The 17096-nt window shown below is 35.6% G+C and overlaps 1 protein-coding gene and 6 non-coding genes across 8 annotated transcripts in view; 2 read left to right on the top strand and 5 right to left on the bottom strand.

The window, feature by feature from the left end:
* Positions 1-1721: 1721 nt before the first annotated feature.
* Trnai-aau (transfer RNA isoleucine (anticodon AAU)) lies at positions 1722-1795 on the bottom strand. Its single transcript has one exon. It is a non-coding gene; the product is annotated as a tRNA-Ile (tRNA).
* A 654-nt stretch (positions 1796-2449) lies between these two features.
* On the bottom strand, positions 2450-2523 carry Trnai-aau (transfer RNA isoleucine (anticodon AAU)). The gene has a single exon. It is a non-coding gene; the product is annotated as a tRNA-Ile (tRNA).
* Positions 2524-4118: 1595 nt separating this feature from the next.
* Positions 4119-4192, bottom strand: Trnai-aau (transfer RNA isoleucine (anticodon AAU)). Its single transcript has one exon. It is a non-coding gene; the product is annotated as a tRNA-Ile (tRNA).
* Positions 4193-6103: 1911 nt separating this feature from the next.
* On the top strand, positions 6104-6177 carry Trnai-aau (transfer RNA isoleucine (anticodon AAU)). The gene has a single exon. It is a non-coding gene; the product is annotated as a tRNA-Ile (tRNA).
* Positions 6178-6633: 456 nt separating this feature from the next.
* Positions 6634-6707, top strand: Trnai-aau (transfer RNA isoleucine (anticodon AAU)). Its single transcript has one exon. It is a non-coding gene; the product is annotated as a tRNA-Ile (tRNA).
* Positions 6708-7932: 1225 nt separating this feature from the next.
* Trnai-aau (transfer RNA isoleucine (anticodon AAU)) lies at positions 7933-8006 on the bottom strand. Its single transcript has one exon. It is a non-coding gene; the product is annotated as a tRNA-Ile (tRNA).
* Positions 8007-9333: 1327 nt separating this feature from the next.
* The window catches only part of LOC118266319 (uncharacterized), a 95262-nt gene continuing 87499 nt past the window's right edge, over positions 9334-17096 (bottom strand). For both annotated transcript variants that reach the window (XM_050694621.1, XM_035579726.2), the window contains exons 6-10: positions 13977-14121; positions 13611-13873; positions 13379-13525; positions 12989-13291; positions 9334-12897 (exon numbers count right to left, since the gene is read on the bottom strand). In XM_050694621.1, coding sequence (XP_050550578.1) covers positions 10378-12897; positions 12989-13291; positions 13379-13525; positions 13611-13873; positions 13977-14121 — 3378 coding nt within the window. In that variant the 3' untranslated portion in view covers positions 9334-10377. The remainder of the gene's footprint in view (positions 12898-12988; positions 13292-13378; positions 13526-13610; positions 13874-13976; positions 14122-17096) is intronic.

The following is a 17096-nucleotide window of genomic DNA, read 5'->3' on the forward strand; positions in this document are numbered from 1 at the left end:
CTAAGTTCTCTGTTGGACGACTTGAAACATCATGACACAACACTTATAGTTGACGAAAGTTAAAACGTTATTAAAAGTAAAAGTTGGGATATTCCATAGTCAAATCAAAATCCAGAAAGGAAGCTTCCGTGTCTCATTCTGATATTTTTGCATTTTGTAATGTTTACTGCAGCAGAAATCAATTATATAATGTATCAGATTTTATAAGTTCATCCGTCTCAGTTATTCAGTTCAATCATCTAACTCAGTTCATCCGAGATCATGGCGCTTGTAACAGAGCCGAAATATCGAAAACTCACAAAAACTAATAAACATAGTAAATATCCCGTTTTAAGTTCTGATGATATCATCAGATTTTATCCCCTACATATAAAATGAAGTAAAGTAATATAATGTATCAGATACATTTTCGACCATAACACAAGGCCGTACATTCCAAAACGTATTAAAAAAAATTTAGACAGATTTAAGCAGCTTCAGTGCTCATCACTACGACCTAAAAAACCACCCGTTGTGCACAGTGACGTCACAATATTGCATGTGTTTAACACATATTCTATGTACGGGGTAATTCAGAGATAACATCGCGAAGTGTTTATTACTACGGGTTCCGCAGAACAGTAGAAAGCTGGTTCATACAAAATAATGTACCAAGTGTTCCGGTTCAACTGAAATTGTGTACCTGTTCTCTAGTATAGGTATAAACTTTATAAGTTTATATGGAGACAAAGAAATAAGGATTTCTTTGTCTAAGACAGATTAAAAAAAACATTTAAGGAAATGTTTTTTTTAAACTGTCTTGAAGAGTTGCAAGTCGAGGTTTTAGGGTGCTTTTCCTCCAGGGATGTGTTACGTAGATAGCTGCAGATGTAATAATCGTAGTTAAGCTATAAAACTATGTGACAATTTCCACCAATACTAAGTTATGTAGCTGTGCGAGTAAGATGTGCTGATCGAGTATGCGATGCATCGTTAGCAGGAAAGCCATCCATATCACACATCGATAGCACGCATACATAGCACGCATCTATCATCAGTAAGAGTCTGACACTCCCTCTCGCCTCGCCAAGGGCGGGAGAAGTCATTGGATGATTTTCCCCTTAAAAAAAGTACCTATTGATTGACAGACAGACAAGTCTATGAGTTACATTTCAAAGTTGTAACTAGATTTACATTTTTCTAAAACATCTCTAGAAATGGATTTTATCAAGTTTCAAACTAAAATGCAATAATATGTCGGTGTGAACATTTCTAAAACTGTGTTTAAGCGAGTATTTCGCGAATCAGTGCCAGACCGTGAAGTCAGAGCGTGCAAAGCAAACTCTACTTCTCATTTATTTAAATAAACCAGTAAATACTATTTTAGAAGCTAAGAAAACTGCTGTTACCATAGACAATGTTAATACAAACTGAGCGACTTCAAACCTGTTTGGTTTGCGGCTTTTGAATGATTTTTAAATATTTAAAGTTCCATTTTTAAAATGTATGCTTTGATGTGAAGCACAAAGTTTTCAGCCAACCGTATTTTTTTTTATTTATTTGCAAATCGAATCCTTGAATTTGGAATCGATATATCAAGCCTAAGATCAACTCATACAAAGATTTTTTCTAGATATTGATTCTAGTCTAATATTTTACTAGTCGGCTTTCCGATTTGAAAACTTTTTTTTAGAAAAACTAAATAAAGATAAGCTCTATTTCTTGTTTAAAAAAGAATGTTGTGGCCCATGAGGGGATCGAACCCGCGACCTTCGCGTTATTAGCACGACGCTCTAACCAACTGAGCTAATGGGCCGATGGCGGTACAGTCCGAAAAACTGAAGTGGATCAAGGAGCTTAGTCTAAAGTAAAAGTAAGCGTTTTATCGGATTATAATGATAACAATAATCTGTTTATTACACATACTGTATAGTACGTAATTTAATTTACATATTCATTAACGTACGAATAATCGAATAAAAATTAAGACAACAATTACAAGTCCGTATTTGTTACACTTTCATAGCTTTAAAGCCTTGTCTCCACTAGGAACATTTGTCGAGCGACATGTGTCCCCAGAGACATCGCGCGATGTCGTCCGTCGTCGCGCGACATCGTCCAACAACACATGAGACGAAGCTTAACTAACGCCCGAATATTGAAATGCTACTCAATTCTAATTTGCACTTAAATTATCGTGCTATCTCTGTCATTTGCAAAGAATTTGTAAGGACATAACTATTCTTGAGCGCGTCTTAAAATTGAGTGACGTTTGAGTATTTGACCATAAGACAAAATAATGTCGAGATGAGGCTTAACTGTTGCAATTATGATAAAATTTTGCATTAAAATTAGTTGAAAGACAAATACTTATAAAAGATTTCTTCGCATTGATAACCGCACTGCATAAGATTCAAAGAAGATTGTTCTTTGAAAAATGCTAGGAAAAAAATATGCAAAAAGAGTGTTGTGGCCCATGAGGGGATCGAACCCGCGACCTTCGCGTTATTAGCACGACGCTCTAACCAACTGAGCTAATGGGCCGATGAAGACTAGTAGCTGAAATACACGACCACTCAATTTTGCGTTGAACAGACAAACATAAAATGCATTCATAATGTTTGTTTCGGTTTCTGAGTTATAAATATCTGATGACGTATTTATATTATCTATAGTCGTATTCAGAGCTATCTTTGTTTAAAGATTTTGTTGTTTACGAATTTCAACGTGTTTGTACGGTAAGTATCTATATACTTTAACTATTGTAAACATATATATACCGCAGGTGTAGGCAGAGGTGCAAAATACGGCAATCACGTCTATTTTACACCTCGATCTATTTAAAACATATTTAGATTGGCTCTATGTCTTAAACAGCATTTTCTAATTTGTGTAATTTACAATAGGAGAGATTACGGCGTATAGAGAGAAGGTAACATCTACATAGTTTGTACGTTTACAGTCTCTTTAATTTTGAACGTAATAACTATATTTTTGTATTAAACCCCTCGTGAGACATGATAGATTAATTATGTTTAATTCCTTACTCAGTTAAATATTTAACGAGGTATCTCAACTACTTTCAAGTCACGCTGGGTGTTCACACTCATGTGCAGCATTGCGCGACACACGATGACATAACAATTAGTCTAGAATTCTACATACATAATTACATCCCTTCCCAATTTACTTAAATTGCTCCTCCCAACAAGTCTATAATACACAATTACACCCCTTCCTTTCCTTCCTAACTACCAAGAGGCCGGCAACGCACTTGTAATGCTTCTGGTGTTTCAAGTGTCCAGGGGCGACGGCGATTGCTTACCATCAGGTGTACCATTAGCTCGTTTACCGGCTTATACCATAAAAAATACACAAGTCTCTCTTAACATACAAGTACCTAAACTAACAACATTTTTTCCAAACATCTTCATCTTGTACATCACAGTAATGATAGTGATCGAAAATTAATACTGATTATCAAGTAGCGTCTCGCTACCTCGTCCCAAATAACCCGGTGTTCGCTGTAATTGTAGGGTTAACCTTACCTATTACAACGCACCTGTAACTTTGAGGTTAACCCCGGAATTAAATCATAACATTGATGCGATGCTCCATTTTATAATTATTATTATTAGATTATAGTCAATGATTTACTCTTTATGTGTTGTTGTTACACCGTTGTGTAATATTATTGTTGTTTTTTGTGCTGATTTCAAAAGCTAAGTAATTTCAATTAAGTGATTTGCGTCGTTGCGCCTCCAAAGTCGCTATGTAAATTTTCTTGAATTTTGGTTTTTGATGTTATTTCGATCCTTATATCATTTATGATCCTTACATGCAAGGTGCAAGGTGAAAAATAACACCAAAAACAAAAATTCGAGAAAAATCACATATCGTCTTTTGCAGGCGCAACGACGTTTGGCTTTTGATATTTGCTAGTTTATTTGTATTTCTATTGATGACTAATAATTAATTTTATACCTTTACTATACCTACATCAGATGAATTAATTGGATGAAAGTTATTGAACATTTATTATAACTTCAACACATCTCTTCCAATACAAAAATGCTGTGATACTATTCTGAAATTTCGTCTCCAAAAATAAAAGTTAAAATACCACAAAAAGAGTGTTGTGGCCCATGAGGGGATCGAACCCGCGACCTTCGCGTTATTAGCACGACGCTCTAACCAACTGAGCTAATGGGCCGATGAAGACTAGTTGTCAAAATACGTGACTACTTCCTATAACAAGAAAACACAAGATAGTTACTTTTACAATGTATCAATGCAGCTATGTTTTGTTGTTCCAATATAAAATGTAAACACCTGCTACGTCACAATATTTGAACTTACTTAACGAAAGCAGATTTTAATTTCTGAACAAATATTCCATCAAACCCTTGCAGTTTATCCGTGATCATGGCGTTTGCAACAGTGGCGAAATATCGGAAACTCATAGACATAAATCATCATCATCATCAGCCGAGAGACGTCCACTGCTGACAGACATAAATAAACATGGTAAATATCCCATCTTAAATTCTAATGTTAGTTCTATTAAACCCTTCAGAAATTTCGTAACAGACACAATAACACAGTTTCAAAGCCCAAAAATCATTATCACATTACTAGGAGTTGAGGAATGTTACGCTACGGTGTAAATAGGGCCGGGTATTGGGATCGCGGCTAAAATGTTCCCACACTTATCATAGTACAATACAGATGTAATATCCATCATCTTATAGAGCACATTGAATTTTCATTACAGATTAGAAAACAACCTCTATTTAATTCTAATTTAGTTTAGTTTAAGAAGCTGTTTATACCGCGTTTATAATGGTGTATTCGGTACTCTATTGGCTACTCGTATCAAGCCAGGGTCCATACATAATTGCTTAACATAATTTTTAAAAGTTAACTAAGCTTTTCTATTGAAATATTTTTTAATCTAAGTCTAGTTCGAATAGCATTACTGCCCCCTTTTTGAGAGGGGTATATCATCCAATGGCTTCTTCCGCTTTAGATGAGGCGAGAGGGAGTGTCAGACTCTTACTGACTAAAAACCACCTCGTCCCTACTCCTGCTTTTCGAGTTGGAGCCCCGGTAACCCGCTAGGCAGTCCGCAGCTCCGGGAGCCTTATTGCCCTGCCGAATTAATTAAAACGTACTTATTTATTTCATTCCATAATTCAATAGGGCTGATTTTTGGCAAACCAAAGCCAATCAATTTTTGGAAAACAAACAACAGTTATCCAACGTTTTATAACCACGGTGATAACGTGATTACAGTTATATCATTTAATTTACAACGAACGAAATCAACGTTAATTATTATGTTATTTTTATTTCCCACAACTTTATATTTATCGAAACGAGGAAAACTGTTCACCAACGGATTTGTAATGCGATCTGAATTTATCGTAAACTTGTAAATTAATCTGTCGGCTGTAAAAACCACAGTAGTATTGTGAAATAATTAAAATTTTTGATATCGAATTACATGTCCACACTCGATTCCAATAAAATTGTAATCTTTATACAGTTTAGATCACAATTTAGTGGATAAGAAAATATGAGCTTACATGGGCATCGTATCATTAATGTTAAACATTAACTGCTTCATTATTGTCCTAATATAAGCAGATTAGTATTTGATCCTAACTCTATTCTATTTTATTTCCTATAAACACGGAGTAATACCACGGCTTTACAGAAAACCGATGCGAAACAAGGCTTGCGTAGTGTTTCCTTGGGAGAGTGAGGTCACCGAAGGCTCAATTAAATCCTTTCTAATCTTCCCATCCCCGATTCCCCAACAACCCTTAAATTCCTAACCCACAAAAGGCTGGTAACGCACTTGTAACGCTTCTGGTGTTCCGGGTGTCCATGGGCGACGGCGATTGCTTACCATCAGGTGATTCGTCTGGTCGTTTACCTATGTTTGTTTAAATGGGTCGAATGTATCTATCACGTAATGATGATTGTAAAGTTACGTAGTAATGATTAGGTAGTCCTTTTAGTACTTATGTATCTTAAGTACATATGCTTATAACAATAAAACAATAAATGAATGATAAGCATTCAATTCACATTGAATATTTCGCTCTTTCATTTCATCGGCCCATTAGCTCAGTTGGTTAGAGCGTCGTGCTAATAACGCGAAGGTCGCGGGTTCGATCCCCTCATGGGCCAATGTTATTTTTGAAATGCTTTTAGATATTTTCTGAGCTTTTATTGGATGTAACATGTATAGTTGATTGTTGGAGGGGATTTTTTAGGCAACATTTTTACAGGTATCATTTTTTTACCTTTTAACTTAAATGGAAGATACTACATAATATTTTTTGTTTCGTTCAAATAGCTAGATTGTGCATTAAAAACTAAAAATAAGTAACAGTAAACCATAAAGATATACATATTATTCCGGAGCTGCGGACAACGTAACAGGTTACCGAGGCTCTGGCTCAAAGCAGGAGAAGGAACGAGTGAACGAGAGTCCGGTGACACATTTGATCTGCGTACTTACTCTTGCCAAGGATGCTGTAACAGCCGATTACAGTCCTGCACATTAGACGTTTATTAAGGCTCTTAAATTTGTGTGAAAACCATAAGTTTTACAAGTCCTCTATTCTACCTAAGCTTAGCATCGGCCCATTAGCTCAGTTGGTTAGAGCGTCGTGCTAATAACGCGAAGGTCGCGGGTTCGATCCCCTCATGGGCCAAAATTATTTTTGGCACTTCATTTTTTGTGTTAGTCTCATTCATTTTATGACTTTGTGAAGATTTTTAATATTGACCCAAGAATAAAACTTTTGACACCTTCGTAGTAATACCAAAGATGGGAGTTTATTTCTGAACAAGTGGCAGGTGGAGGATATTTTGTCGACACGTGTTGTTAATGGAAATCGGATACACATAGTTTTCAATGTATTGTAGTGTTATTCATGTTTTCCATGTGTATTGCTTGTTGGATACCCTTACTGAGTAAATAAATATATAAAGAACAATATACGAATAATACGACAGATTTTTCTTAAAGCGGCTCTAATCGTTCTTTGTCCCATACAAATTTAGGAGGGATTTCCACAACTATTTGGCCTCGTACCTCCAGAATTAAACGTAATATCGTTTTGTCTCACCATCAACATTGTCGGTACGATTTTAGAATTGTAAAATAATAAACCACTAAAAATAAAATTTTATAAGTCAACAAAGTTTTGCGTTTTCTTAGTAATTTTAGCGCAACTTTGGGTTGAAATAAATAACAAAACAACTGTAAATTTCCAAAACAAAACCATACCGACAACATAGAATTTAGAATTTATTAATAACTAGCCACTTCCGCGCGGTTTCACTCGCTTTGCTCGGCTCTTATTTGTCATAGTATGATATTTTAGCTTATAGCCTTCCGCGATAAATGCACTATCTATACAACACAAAAATAATTATTCAAATCGGACCAGTAGTTCCGGAGATTAGCGCGTTCAAACAAACAAACAAACAAACAAACTCTTCAGCTTTATAATATTAGTATAGAAGTATAGATGATGAGTTTAAATAATTTAAATAATTGTTGCAGTTAATTGAAGCAGTAGTTTTTTCGTAAAGCCCAATCTTCGAAAGAGCAAATCGTATTTTACTACGAATTTATCATATTTTCCGGTCTCGCTTTTCGGAGAACATCTTAATATTGTTATTTAATGAGTATTTTATGAGTATGATTCACTAGTACACCTCTTGGGTGAATCAGCATGCATATTTGCCAAATCGACAAGCAGGTTCGAGCTTTGAACTAGACCGCTCTTAAAGATGAACATCTGAATTCCATAGTCTGGCGAGCATAAAAAGCTGCTGTAACTTATAACTTAAAATTAAAATGCAACCATTTAACTCAGTAACATTTTTATACAAAATCACAAAAATAAAATATATCCAAAAAGAGATTTGTGGCCCATGAGGGGATCGAACCCGCGACCTTCGCGTTATTAGCACGACGCTCTAACCAACTGAGCTAATGGGCCGTTGGCGGTAGGGCCGAAATAGCGGTCCGCTCGGTTTAGAGATAATACTCAAGTATTATATTGTATCAACTGATATCCATTCTCCTTATGTAATAAATATATTCATTTTATCAAGTTGTTTACAATTCATTCTGTGTATGTATTGCTGATTAAACACTTTATTTCGAGTAGAATCTTCGATGTATTTTGTCTCTTTCTCATCAAGATGGTTAGAAGAGGACAGCGCATAGTTTGAAGATTTTGAGAGAAAGGACATAGTCTACCTATTTGCTTCTTCAACTTGATTGCAAACACTGTTGAGTATTTTCGGTATTTCGAAAATTCTGGAGTTGTGCCATGTAAAATGTGTCATGGCCGAATCATATAGCAGTTGCATGTTCATCATTTTGTATTTAAGCATCTATTTTTTTACAGTGGTAGTATTAATGTATGTGAATCCAAATTCTAAATTCCCAACAATGCTTTATCCGATCTAGGGTCAGTTTTTTTTCTCATTCATTGTATTCCGCAGGTAGACGCCCAAAAGGGCCTGCTTTTATTGAACGACTGTTATTGACGTATCAATAGACAGCATGGAATCAGGAATGGTGTGCACTGTATATTGGCAATAGGCTCGTTATCGCTACTATTACTTGGGATAGGACTCATAATACAACTGTGGAAAATTACTTAAGTGTTCTATAGAACATGCCTATTGCTTGAATGGAACACGACTTGAGTAATAGACGTGATGCAACAATCAAATATCTATAAAATGTTAAAATAATTAAATTCTTCAAGCTCAACACCAAGGAGTTTGAATTATTTGATAGAATGTTCGCATCAAAAAGGCAGACACGGGTAAATTGAAAAAGATAAATTAATTCGGTGCGATCAAAGATACAATTCCCTTGATAGATCGTGATTTAAGATGCGTGAGATTGTAAACTTTACTTCAATTCGAATTAAATAAAATCGACGCTTGCGTTGACGGTTAACAGATGGCAGTGATAATTTTAAAGTACTGGCCGTTTGGCGCGTCAAATTTAAATTTAGTACCAGAAAAGAAGATTGAATTTGAATGTATTCGATTACAAAATAAAAAAGAGGATTTTATTGATCGTTTTTCTTTTTTTTATGTAATATACCTGGGTAAGTTTTCTAGAGGTTTTTTTTTAGGCCAGTGTTAACATTTTAGACTTAATGCATTTTTATTGTGTCTCATAATATAAGGTGATCTTCTAACATTCTCTGCCACGACTTTAATGGGAGGCAGTAGTTAGTTAGTACTAATTCGTAATTATTTCATAAAGATAGGGTTAAGATTATTCAATAAAACAGCATAAAATATAACACAACATTATTTACTTATATTTTAACACATACAAAAATATTTTCTAAAACGGACTTTATTTACAAAGTCTGAAAATATTGTCTTTACACAACACAGTCCCTCTTACAAACACTACTGACTAAATTAATGATTACATTTATATTGCAAATATTTTGTTTAAACAATAATTAACATTAGAACTTATGACGGGATATTTACCATGTTTATTTATGTCTATGAGTTTCATAAATAAACATGGTAAATATCCCGTCTTAAGTTCTAATGTTAGTGTTAGTGACCATATCAGTTTAAAAACAATAATTATATCTCACTTACATATAATTTTTTTTCAATAAATAATTGAGCCTCTTACGTTATACCATACACCATAAAAAATACTCCAATCCATTTATTTCTCGAAAAACTAATAAAAATTTAATTGCACAACCGGCCGGCTATAAAATTTACAAACTCGTAACACATTATACCTATTAATTACTTTATTTATATACATTAAAAACTAAAAACGATGATTAAACATAAATTGAGCATAAAATGGCATATTATGAAGATAACAATTAATTAAATCGAAGGAATATTATAACAATTAACAAATAGATAAATTAATTTAACATTTAGGCACGAATATTAATGGTGGGCAGTTCATCTAATGAACGGTCACAATAAATAAATCTTAAGATAAAAAAGAGAGAAAGATAATAGTATAAGATAGAATTTACACAGAAAACAAACTCACGACACCACCGTTTTAGTTTTGAGGTAAAATTCGGTGACTATACACAACTACAACTTACTTAAATACAAACATTCGAACAATATTCACAATCAACACAAAATCTTTCATAACAAAACATTACATTATACAAAATTCTAAATAGTCCCTACTAAATTCAATCAAGGCATGCATTTATTATTCAATTTTAAACCTAATTACAAGTGCTACTTAAGTTGCATTATAAAAAAAATCCATAAAGTCGTATTTAAATTGGCAATGATTATGTACAATTCATTTACAATTAATTATAATATTACATTTGTTCAACATTCTATGGTATGCATATAAGGTGCATCATCTAGCTTGCTAATTGACGCGGCTGAAGCTCTACCATCGTGGCCAGTCATTATAGATATGACACTTCTATGCTCCGAGTCGCTGTCTCCGCTTAAAATTATATTGGTTTCTCCCATAAACCCTGAGTCAATTTGTTCGTGACTCTGCATCATCTTACTTTGAGGCTCAAAGGCACTCAGACCTAATTCAGCGAACATCTCTTTCGAATCATCGAAATTGCCAAAGAAGACCGAATCTGTTTCTACACTCTCTCCACCTGATTCACTTCTTCCATCACACAGCGATTCTAAATCATCTGTGTCGGATTCTATTTGTAGAACAGATGTTTTTACAACAGCAGTTCGAGTTGGTATTAGAATGGGTTCTGGTAGCATGGCCTTCACAGGTCTTAACTGCATCAAGTATCGCGCCCTACATTTCGATTCATTTGAGTCGGTACTCATGTACCCAGAGTCTTCGGTTCTGTATAGCTTTCTAATATCAGTTCTTCGTGATCTAGTCCTGGCAGATCTACGTCCGGATCGTCGAGCGTTCAAATTATCAAGTCTTGAATATTGGGCGAATTCTCTATGTCGAAAATCTTCTGACATTCTACGGCGATCTCCAGGTGGACTCTCTCGGGTAAAACTATAGCATTCAGAACCTCGGCGTTGTTTTGGTGGAATTGGAGGTTTATGATCCTTTTGACCCTCAATGTGTCTGATCAGATCCGGAGCTTTACCAGATCTTATAAATGCGGACAGATCTTGACCAAATGTAATGCTTCCACGTCTGCCATAGAACTTCATTTCTTCTTCTTGTGCTTTTGCTTTGGCTTCATATATTTGTCTCAAATTTCCAATCTTTCGAGTCGTTATAGCTACTGGCGATTTCATGCATGACTCGCTTTCAGATGAAGTCGACTTGTACTTGAAGCTGCCAGCTGACTTCAGCAGTATTTTCTCAACACGTTTCTTTGTATCGCGCCTGTCAAGAGTGTCCGGATCAAAGTCGTCTTTGTTACAATTGCGTCTACTTTCTATCGGAGAACCGCGCACTTGTATAGTTAAAGGACCAGGCTTTGATAGTTCATTAAGATTATTGTACAAAGGTTCCGTGTTTTCAATAAATACTTCGTTCGTTGTTACGATTGGATTTACAGTTGGAGGATTTTCAACAGTCTTCTTAACGTCCAGCCAGCTACTTGTTAGGCGTTCTCTATTATCTAACAAATTGTGACTATGTTCAAATCTATTATTGTTGAATAGTTCTGGGGCACAAGCGACTGAGAATCTGCGTCTCTTAAGCATGTTGCGTTCCAAACTATCAAACTCCATAAAGTTATCTTGACTGCCATAAATTTGCTTTTTCTTTCTTGCGGAGAGAGTATTGTCGTCACTGTAATAAGTGTTGTCGGCCGCTATTACTGGTATAACTATTTTAGGTGCAATTGGAGCGATAGTTTCCAGCTTCATTTCTTCTAACTCTATTGGCTCTACACGTCTGCAAGTATTCAGCTCTCGTATCACTGCTTCCATCTTTACCTTGACTTCGGGTGGTATTGGTGCCTCTTCATCGTCACCTTTAGGAAGTTCTGGTGGTTCTGCAGGTGGAGGTGGTGGTGGTGGAAGTTTCTTTCTAATTCGTCGAGATGTGTGGCTAGTTGGACTCTTCTTTTCTTGAGGAGGACTTGAGGCAGCAGGTTTTGGTATTTTGTCAGCTTCATTGATATTTACAAGATTATTCAATCCATTAAGGTCTGGGACTGTGGTTACTCTGATGATCTCAATTTCTTTTGGATTAATTGGTTTACTGATTATTTTCATTTCTTGTAAGTTAAGTTCTTTAGTAAAGTTTTCTTTAGAATCAATGTCTCGCATATTCTCTTTAGCTATTGTTTCAGTGACTTTTGGTTTAGTGTCTGTAATCTTAGGTTTACTTTCTGAAACTTTGGGTTTGGTTTCAATAATCTTAGATTTCTTTTCTACTTTAAGCTTAGTTTCAGTGATCTTAGGTTTCGTTATTTCATTTTTAACTGTTTCATCCGATTTAGGACGCGCCTCTTCTTTCCTTGGAGGCTCTATAGCTCTTGGTGTTCCACTAACCTTTGCTACAGATTTCATTGGTTTAGCATTATTTGTAGGCAATGGCACTTCGTCAAGCCATTTCCTAACTATTTTTTGTTTATAATCTTCACTAACACAGGACTTGCAAGAGTTAGATCTTGTGAGAGCTACTGTGTTTGGTCTTGGAGTATTATTGCAGCCTGGACATCCTCCACAGACGGCAGTCTTGCGACTGTTCTCTTGTTTAAGACTTATTGCACTAAATCTGCGACCGCGTCGTGCACAAGGTATATCCCATCCTAGATCTACAGCATGATACATATCTTCCTCCGGTATGTCAGATAATATTGGGATAAATCGTTTCGATGTCATCTTTTCTTTAGCAACGGACATAACTTCTCGAATTTTAATTAAGAATTCTATTGCAGCTGGTGGTGGGTTCTGGAACAAAAAGAAAATTAATAAAATTTAATTTTGTTTTCTATTTATGTAATAACTATAATAATGTGATATGATATGAAATTAATCTTACTTTGAGAAGTTCCGTTTCGAAAAATACTGGATTGAAATACAATTTCTTTCTATACGAAGAATCGCCGTTTGAAGATGGAAGTTGTCGGTTCGCGTTGTAGTTATTATTTTCCATTGTGCAATCAATGATAGACAGTTCAGAATGTGGGGCTCGTTCTAGAGTATCAGGTGATGCTGATCGTCTTTGAAGACGTTCATTCGTTGGCTCCGGTGAACTAGCATTCCTTAGAGATGGCCTAAGCGTCTTCTTCCTTCTTGAGTGCACCATTGCAGATATCACTGAGTTGGCATTTAATTTCTGGAACTAAGAATTTAAATTATATTAACTTTTCTTACTCGTACTTGCTAAATATATATTATTATAGGTAGTTCATTAGCTAGTAATACTAACCTTATGCATAGAACCATGCGAGTGTGTATTATTAGAGGATGAGTCAAGAGTGTCTTCGTTACGTTCACTGCCATCAGAAAAACCAGTGTCATGCATGAAGTCACCACCCATACCGTTCAGTTTTAACAAGGGATTCGTTTTCAACATCTACAAAAGGATAATCGGTTGTTAAATACAAATTATAGAAGACCATTGACCGACAGAATATTTGAAAAAATATTTTCTTTCTTACCACATTGCTCATATCGATGCGTGATTCCATGGACCCGTTATCAGTGGACATGGTAGTGGAATGGTTTTGTTCCGGGTCCTTTTCCTTGCGTTTTTGTCTCTGCTTGTAATGAACGTAGAAAATAATTCCAGCCGCATAAACGAAGATCAGCAGCAGCACGCACACTCCAATGGCTAAAGCCTCCAGAACACTGAGACCCTGGTTCGGTGACGTTGATTCCGATGTAATTAGCTCGCCAGCGTGGAACGGTATTGAACGTACATCTGTGAATGAGTCACATGAGAATTCAGGTAAGTATTAAGCGATTAGTTTCATTAATTTTACACACAATCAATTGATCAATTCAGAATGGTACATATGACTCACCAAGTAAAGCGTTTTGCGTTGCGCCTGCTATGCGGAATGCTGCGCAGCTGGCAGCAAGCCGTGAGGGAGTTGACGAGGAGCATAGAACATGAGCGGCTACCAAACGTCCCTCCAATCTCGCGTGCAGTGTCGCCGACCCGCGCCACTGTCAAATAAATTGCAAACATCATTTCAGGATTCTTGTTCCAAAATATTATAATGCAATCTAAAGATGTAAAAAATTACGTTAAGCTTTGCACCGCAACTTTAAGCAGATTAAATCAACAGTTATCAGGTGCAATTCGTTGCAGCATTTGTCACTAAGCAGACGTGCGTTTTGGTTACAAATCACTTGATAAATAAAAAGCTTAAAGAAATAAAAAGTATGAATCGGACAAAAACGTGTGTGTACATTTGTTAACATAATGTCGAGCCTACCCGAAGTTTAACTGGGGAGAGCAAAATGGAAATGCAAATCCATCTTATAACATTATCACCGTTAACAGATCTAAATGCGAAGTATTTGGACGTATTATACAAATTGCTCCTTTGACGCCTTCGTCTTTATCTGGGGCTGCATCGAGTCCGTGTTGCATTTCAACACGCGCTCGTCCGAGTCGGACACTTGCTCGATTGATGGATCCAACAAATCTGTAGCGTTTTGTCGAGACCGCCCAAAAATACGTAAAATTGTGATCATGAGATAACATCTTCATGATGATATGTTCCGTTGTGGACTCGATTTTATTTATATGATGAAATTATATAAAATTAATTAATAAGAACGTTTATTACGTTACAATTGTTAATAACATGATTACCGTTTTCGATTGATAGTGCTATTAAAATCTTAACGGTGACACATCAGATTGGATAACGTCAAAACGTTTGTTCTTGATAATCGAGATATACTTTTTTCTCCAATCTTGACATTAGTTATCGACATGAGAGCAATAAAGACAGCGATGGAACTGGATTATTCCAGTATATACAAGTTAATTGCAAGCGGCAATGGCAATGAAAATATTGATTTAATTACATATCAGGATTGGCTCGTGCCTTTTTAGATTACCAATTGGACCAGTTTTGCTTATCTTTATAATGTTAGCGTGTGTATTAAATTTTATTTTTACACTATTGGGTCCGATATCTTAAACACACTGTTTTGACAAATATTCCAAGGGGTGGGCTTCATTTCATTTAGTGTTTAACAATTATTATTTTTCGAAACCGAACAGATTGGCTTTGTGCTAGTGGATAAGGAACTTCAGCCATTACTACCCGTTGACTAGACTCTTTTAGCTCAACAATCGTACTTGGTACCACAAGACGAACCATTTCTTCGAATGCATCATCTACATCATAATAGTTACCGGTTCAGCCAGGATTCATGTTGGTTCTGGTAAAAAAGCAATACGTTTCTGTCAATTCTTAGTACAAGGATAGTTCTTCACCATTAAAGATTAGCATCTGAGCTATGAAATGACACTAGACGTCTTGGGATGCCGTTTTGTAGTCAAGTAACTGCAACTAGTATTGCAGGAATACGTATAAATGTTTTAATGAACCCTTACACGAGGATACTCAAAGTTTGATTGGTAGGTTAAGAATTTTATGATAATTTAGAATTGAATTGTTTACTTCAAGTACTATTTGGTGCTACGGATTGACTAGTGGGTTACCGTGGCTCTGGCTCGAAAAGCAGCATTAAGAACGGGGTGGTTTTTAGTCAGTATGATTTTGACACTCCCTCTCCCCTCACCCAAGGTAAGAGAAGTAATTGGAAGATTATCCCCTCTGAAAAAAAGGTTCTATTTGATATTAGTGATAATGTTATTGTTCATATTGATTCTGATTATCTTCAGAAGTGGTAGGACTAGTCTTTTAGATATTGAGTCTTATTTTTAACTTAATTTTTGATGAATATTTCTGATTTCATTCAGCTCGTAAATTTACTCGACTTAAAGAAAAAAACGTAGCCTTTAACACTCTGCAGCCTCCGTAAAGATTATTGGAGTTTCTTTTAATCCGTTTGTTCCACCATATCTCTACAATTTTATACAATTTTGTCTGATGGTGGTCCACCCGGTACATTAGTGCAACAAGTCTTAGTCGCGAACAATATTGGTCTTAATACCCAAATAAAATGGTCGCCTTTAGTTTATCCTTTTTTATTTTTTCAAAACGAATATTTGTGTTCGTATATGGAATCGGGTAACGAGTCCGTATTTTATACTTTTAAACGACTTTTTAATAAAACTGTGAGCTCAAAATTAATTATGTTATAGCCACTTTGTATGTTTGCATCAATTAAAAGGACCACACCGACTTTTGATCCGAATCTTACTAATTTTATAGAAGTTATGTATGTGGTCAGTTTTTTGGTTTATTTATTTTTATTTTAGTTTTAGGTTAAAATTAAATAAGATGTTAGGTCCACGTCTATCCTATCCTATCAACAGCTTATAAGTGGCCCCTGCTGACCAAAGGGATCTTTTCACATGGAGATGGTTTGAGCATTAATCGCCACGCTTGCTCAATGCAGGTTGGCAGTTGAAATGCAGGTTGGCAATTTCAAACTTATAATTAGATATTATAAGCCCAGGTTTCCTCACGATATTTTCCTATATACATAGATAAGTCTATATAAATAGAGTTTGATTTATGTAGACAATAACACCTTTGTTCCAGACTCCATACCTACCAATCATTATTGACAACATCAAGACAAAAAATAAATACCAAACACAGGGAACGTAACCCAAACTACATACTCCATTTACACTTCAAAATACTCTACATCCAAAACGACTGACGTTTCCCTACTACCAAAAAATCGCATCTACGCCTCTAAAAAGCTACGCGAAAACCAACCTTATTTCTTCGCCCAACATTAAAGTGTTATATACGTCCTTGGCTATCAAAAATACCGGTCTTTAGTCCGACAAAAGATAAACATTTATGAGCTTTACACGTGTGCATAACCGCGTTATGAATTTGGTTTAGCTGGACACAGATGTTATCACCGAATGCACTTTAATGCAAGATGTGGCACGATGCTTGAAAAAGAAAGGTACTAGTTTTACATTTTGTATCTAGTGTGAATTATGGTTTACGATATAGCATATGTGATATTTAACT

The sequence above is a fragment of the Spodoptera frugiperda genome, chromosome 7 (assembly GCF_023101765.2).
Source record: "Spodoptera frugiperda isolate SF20-4 chromosome 7, AGI-APGP_CSIRO_Sfru_2.0, whole genome shotgun sequence".
NCBI lineage: Eukaryota > Metazoa > Arthropoda > Insecta > Lepidoptera > Noctuidae > Spodoptera > Spodoptera frugiperda.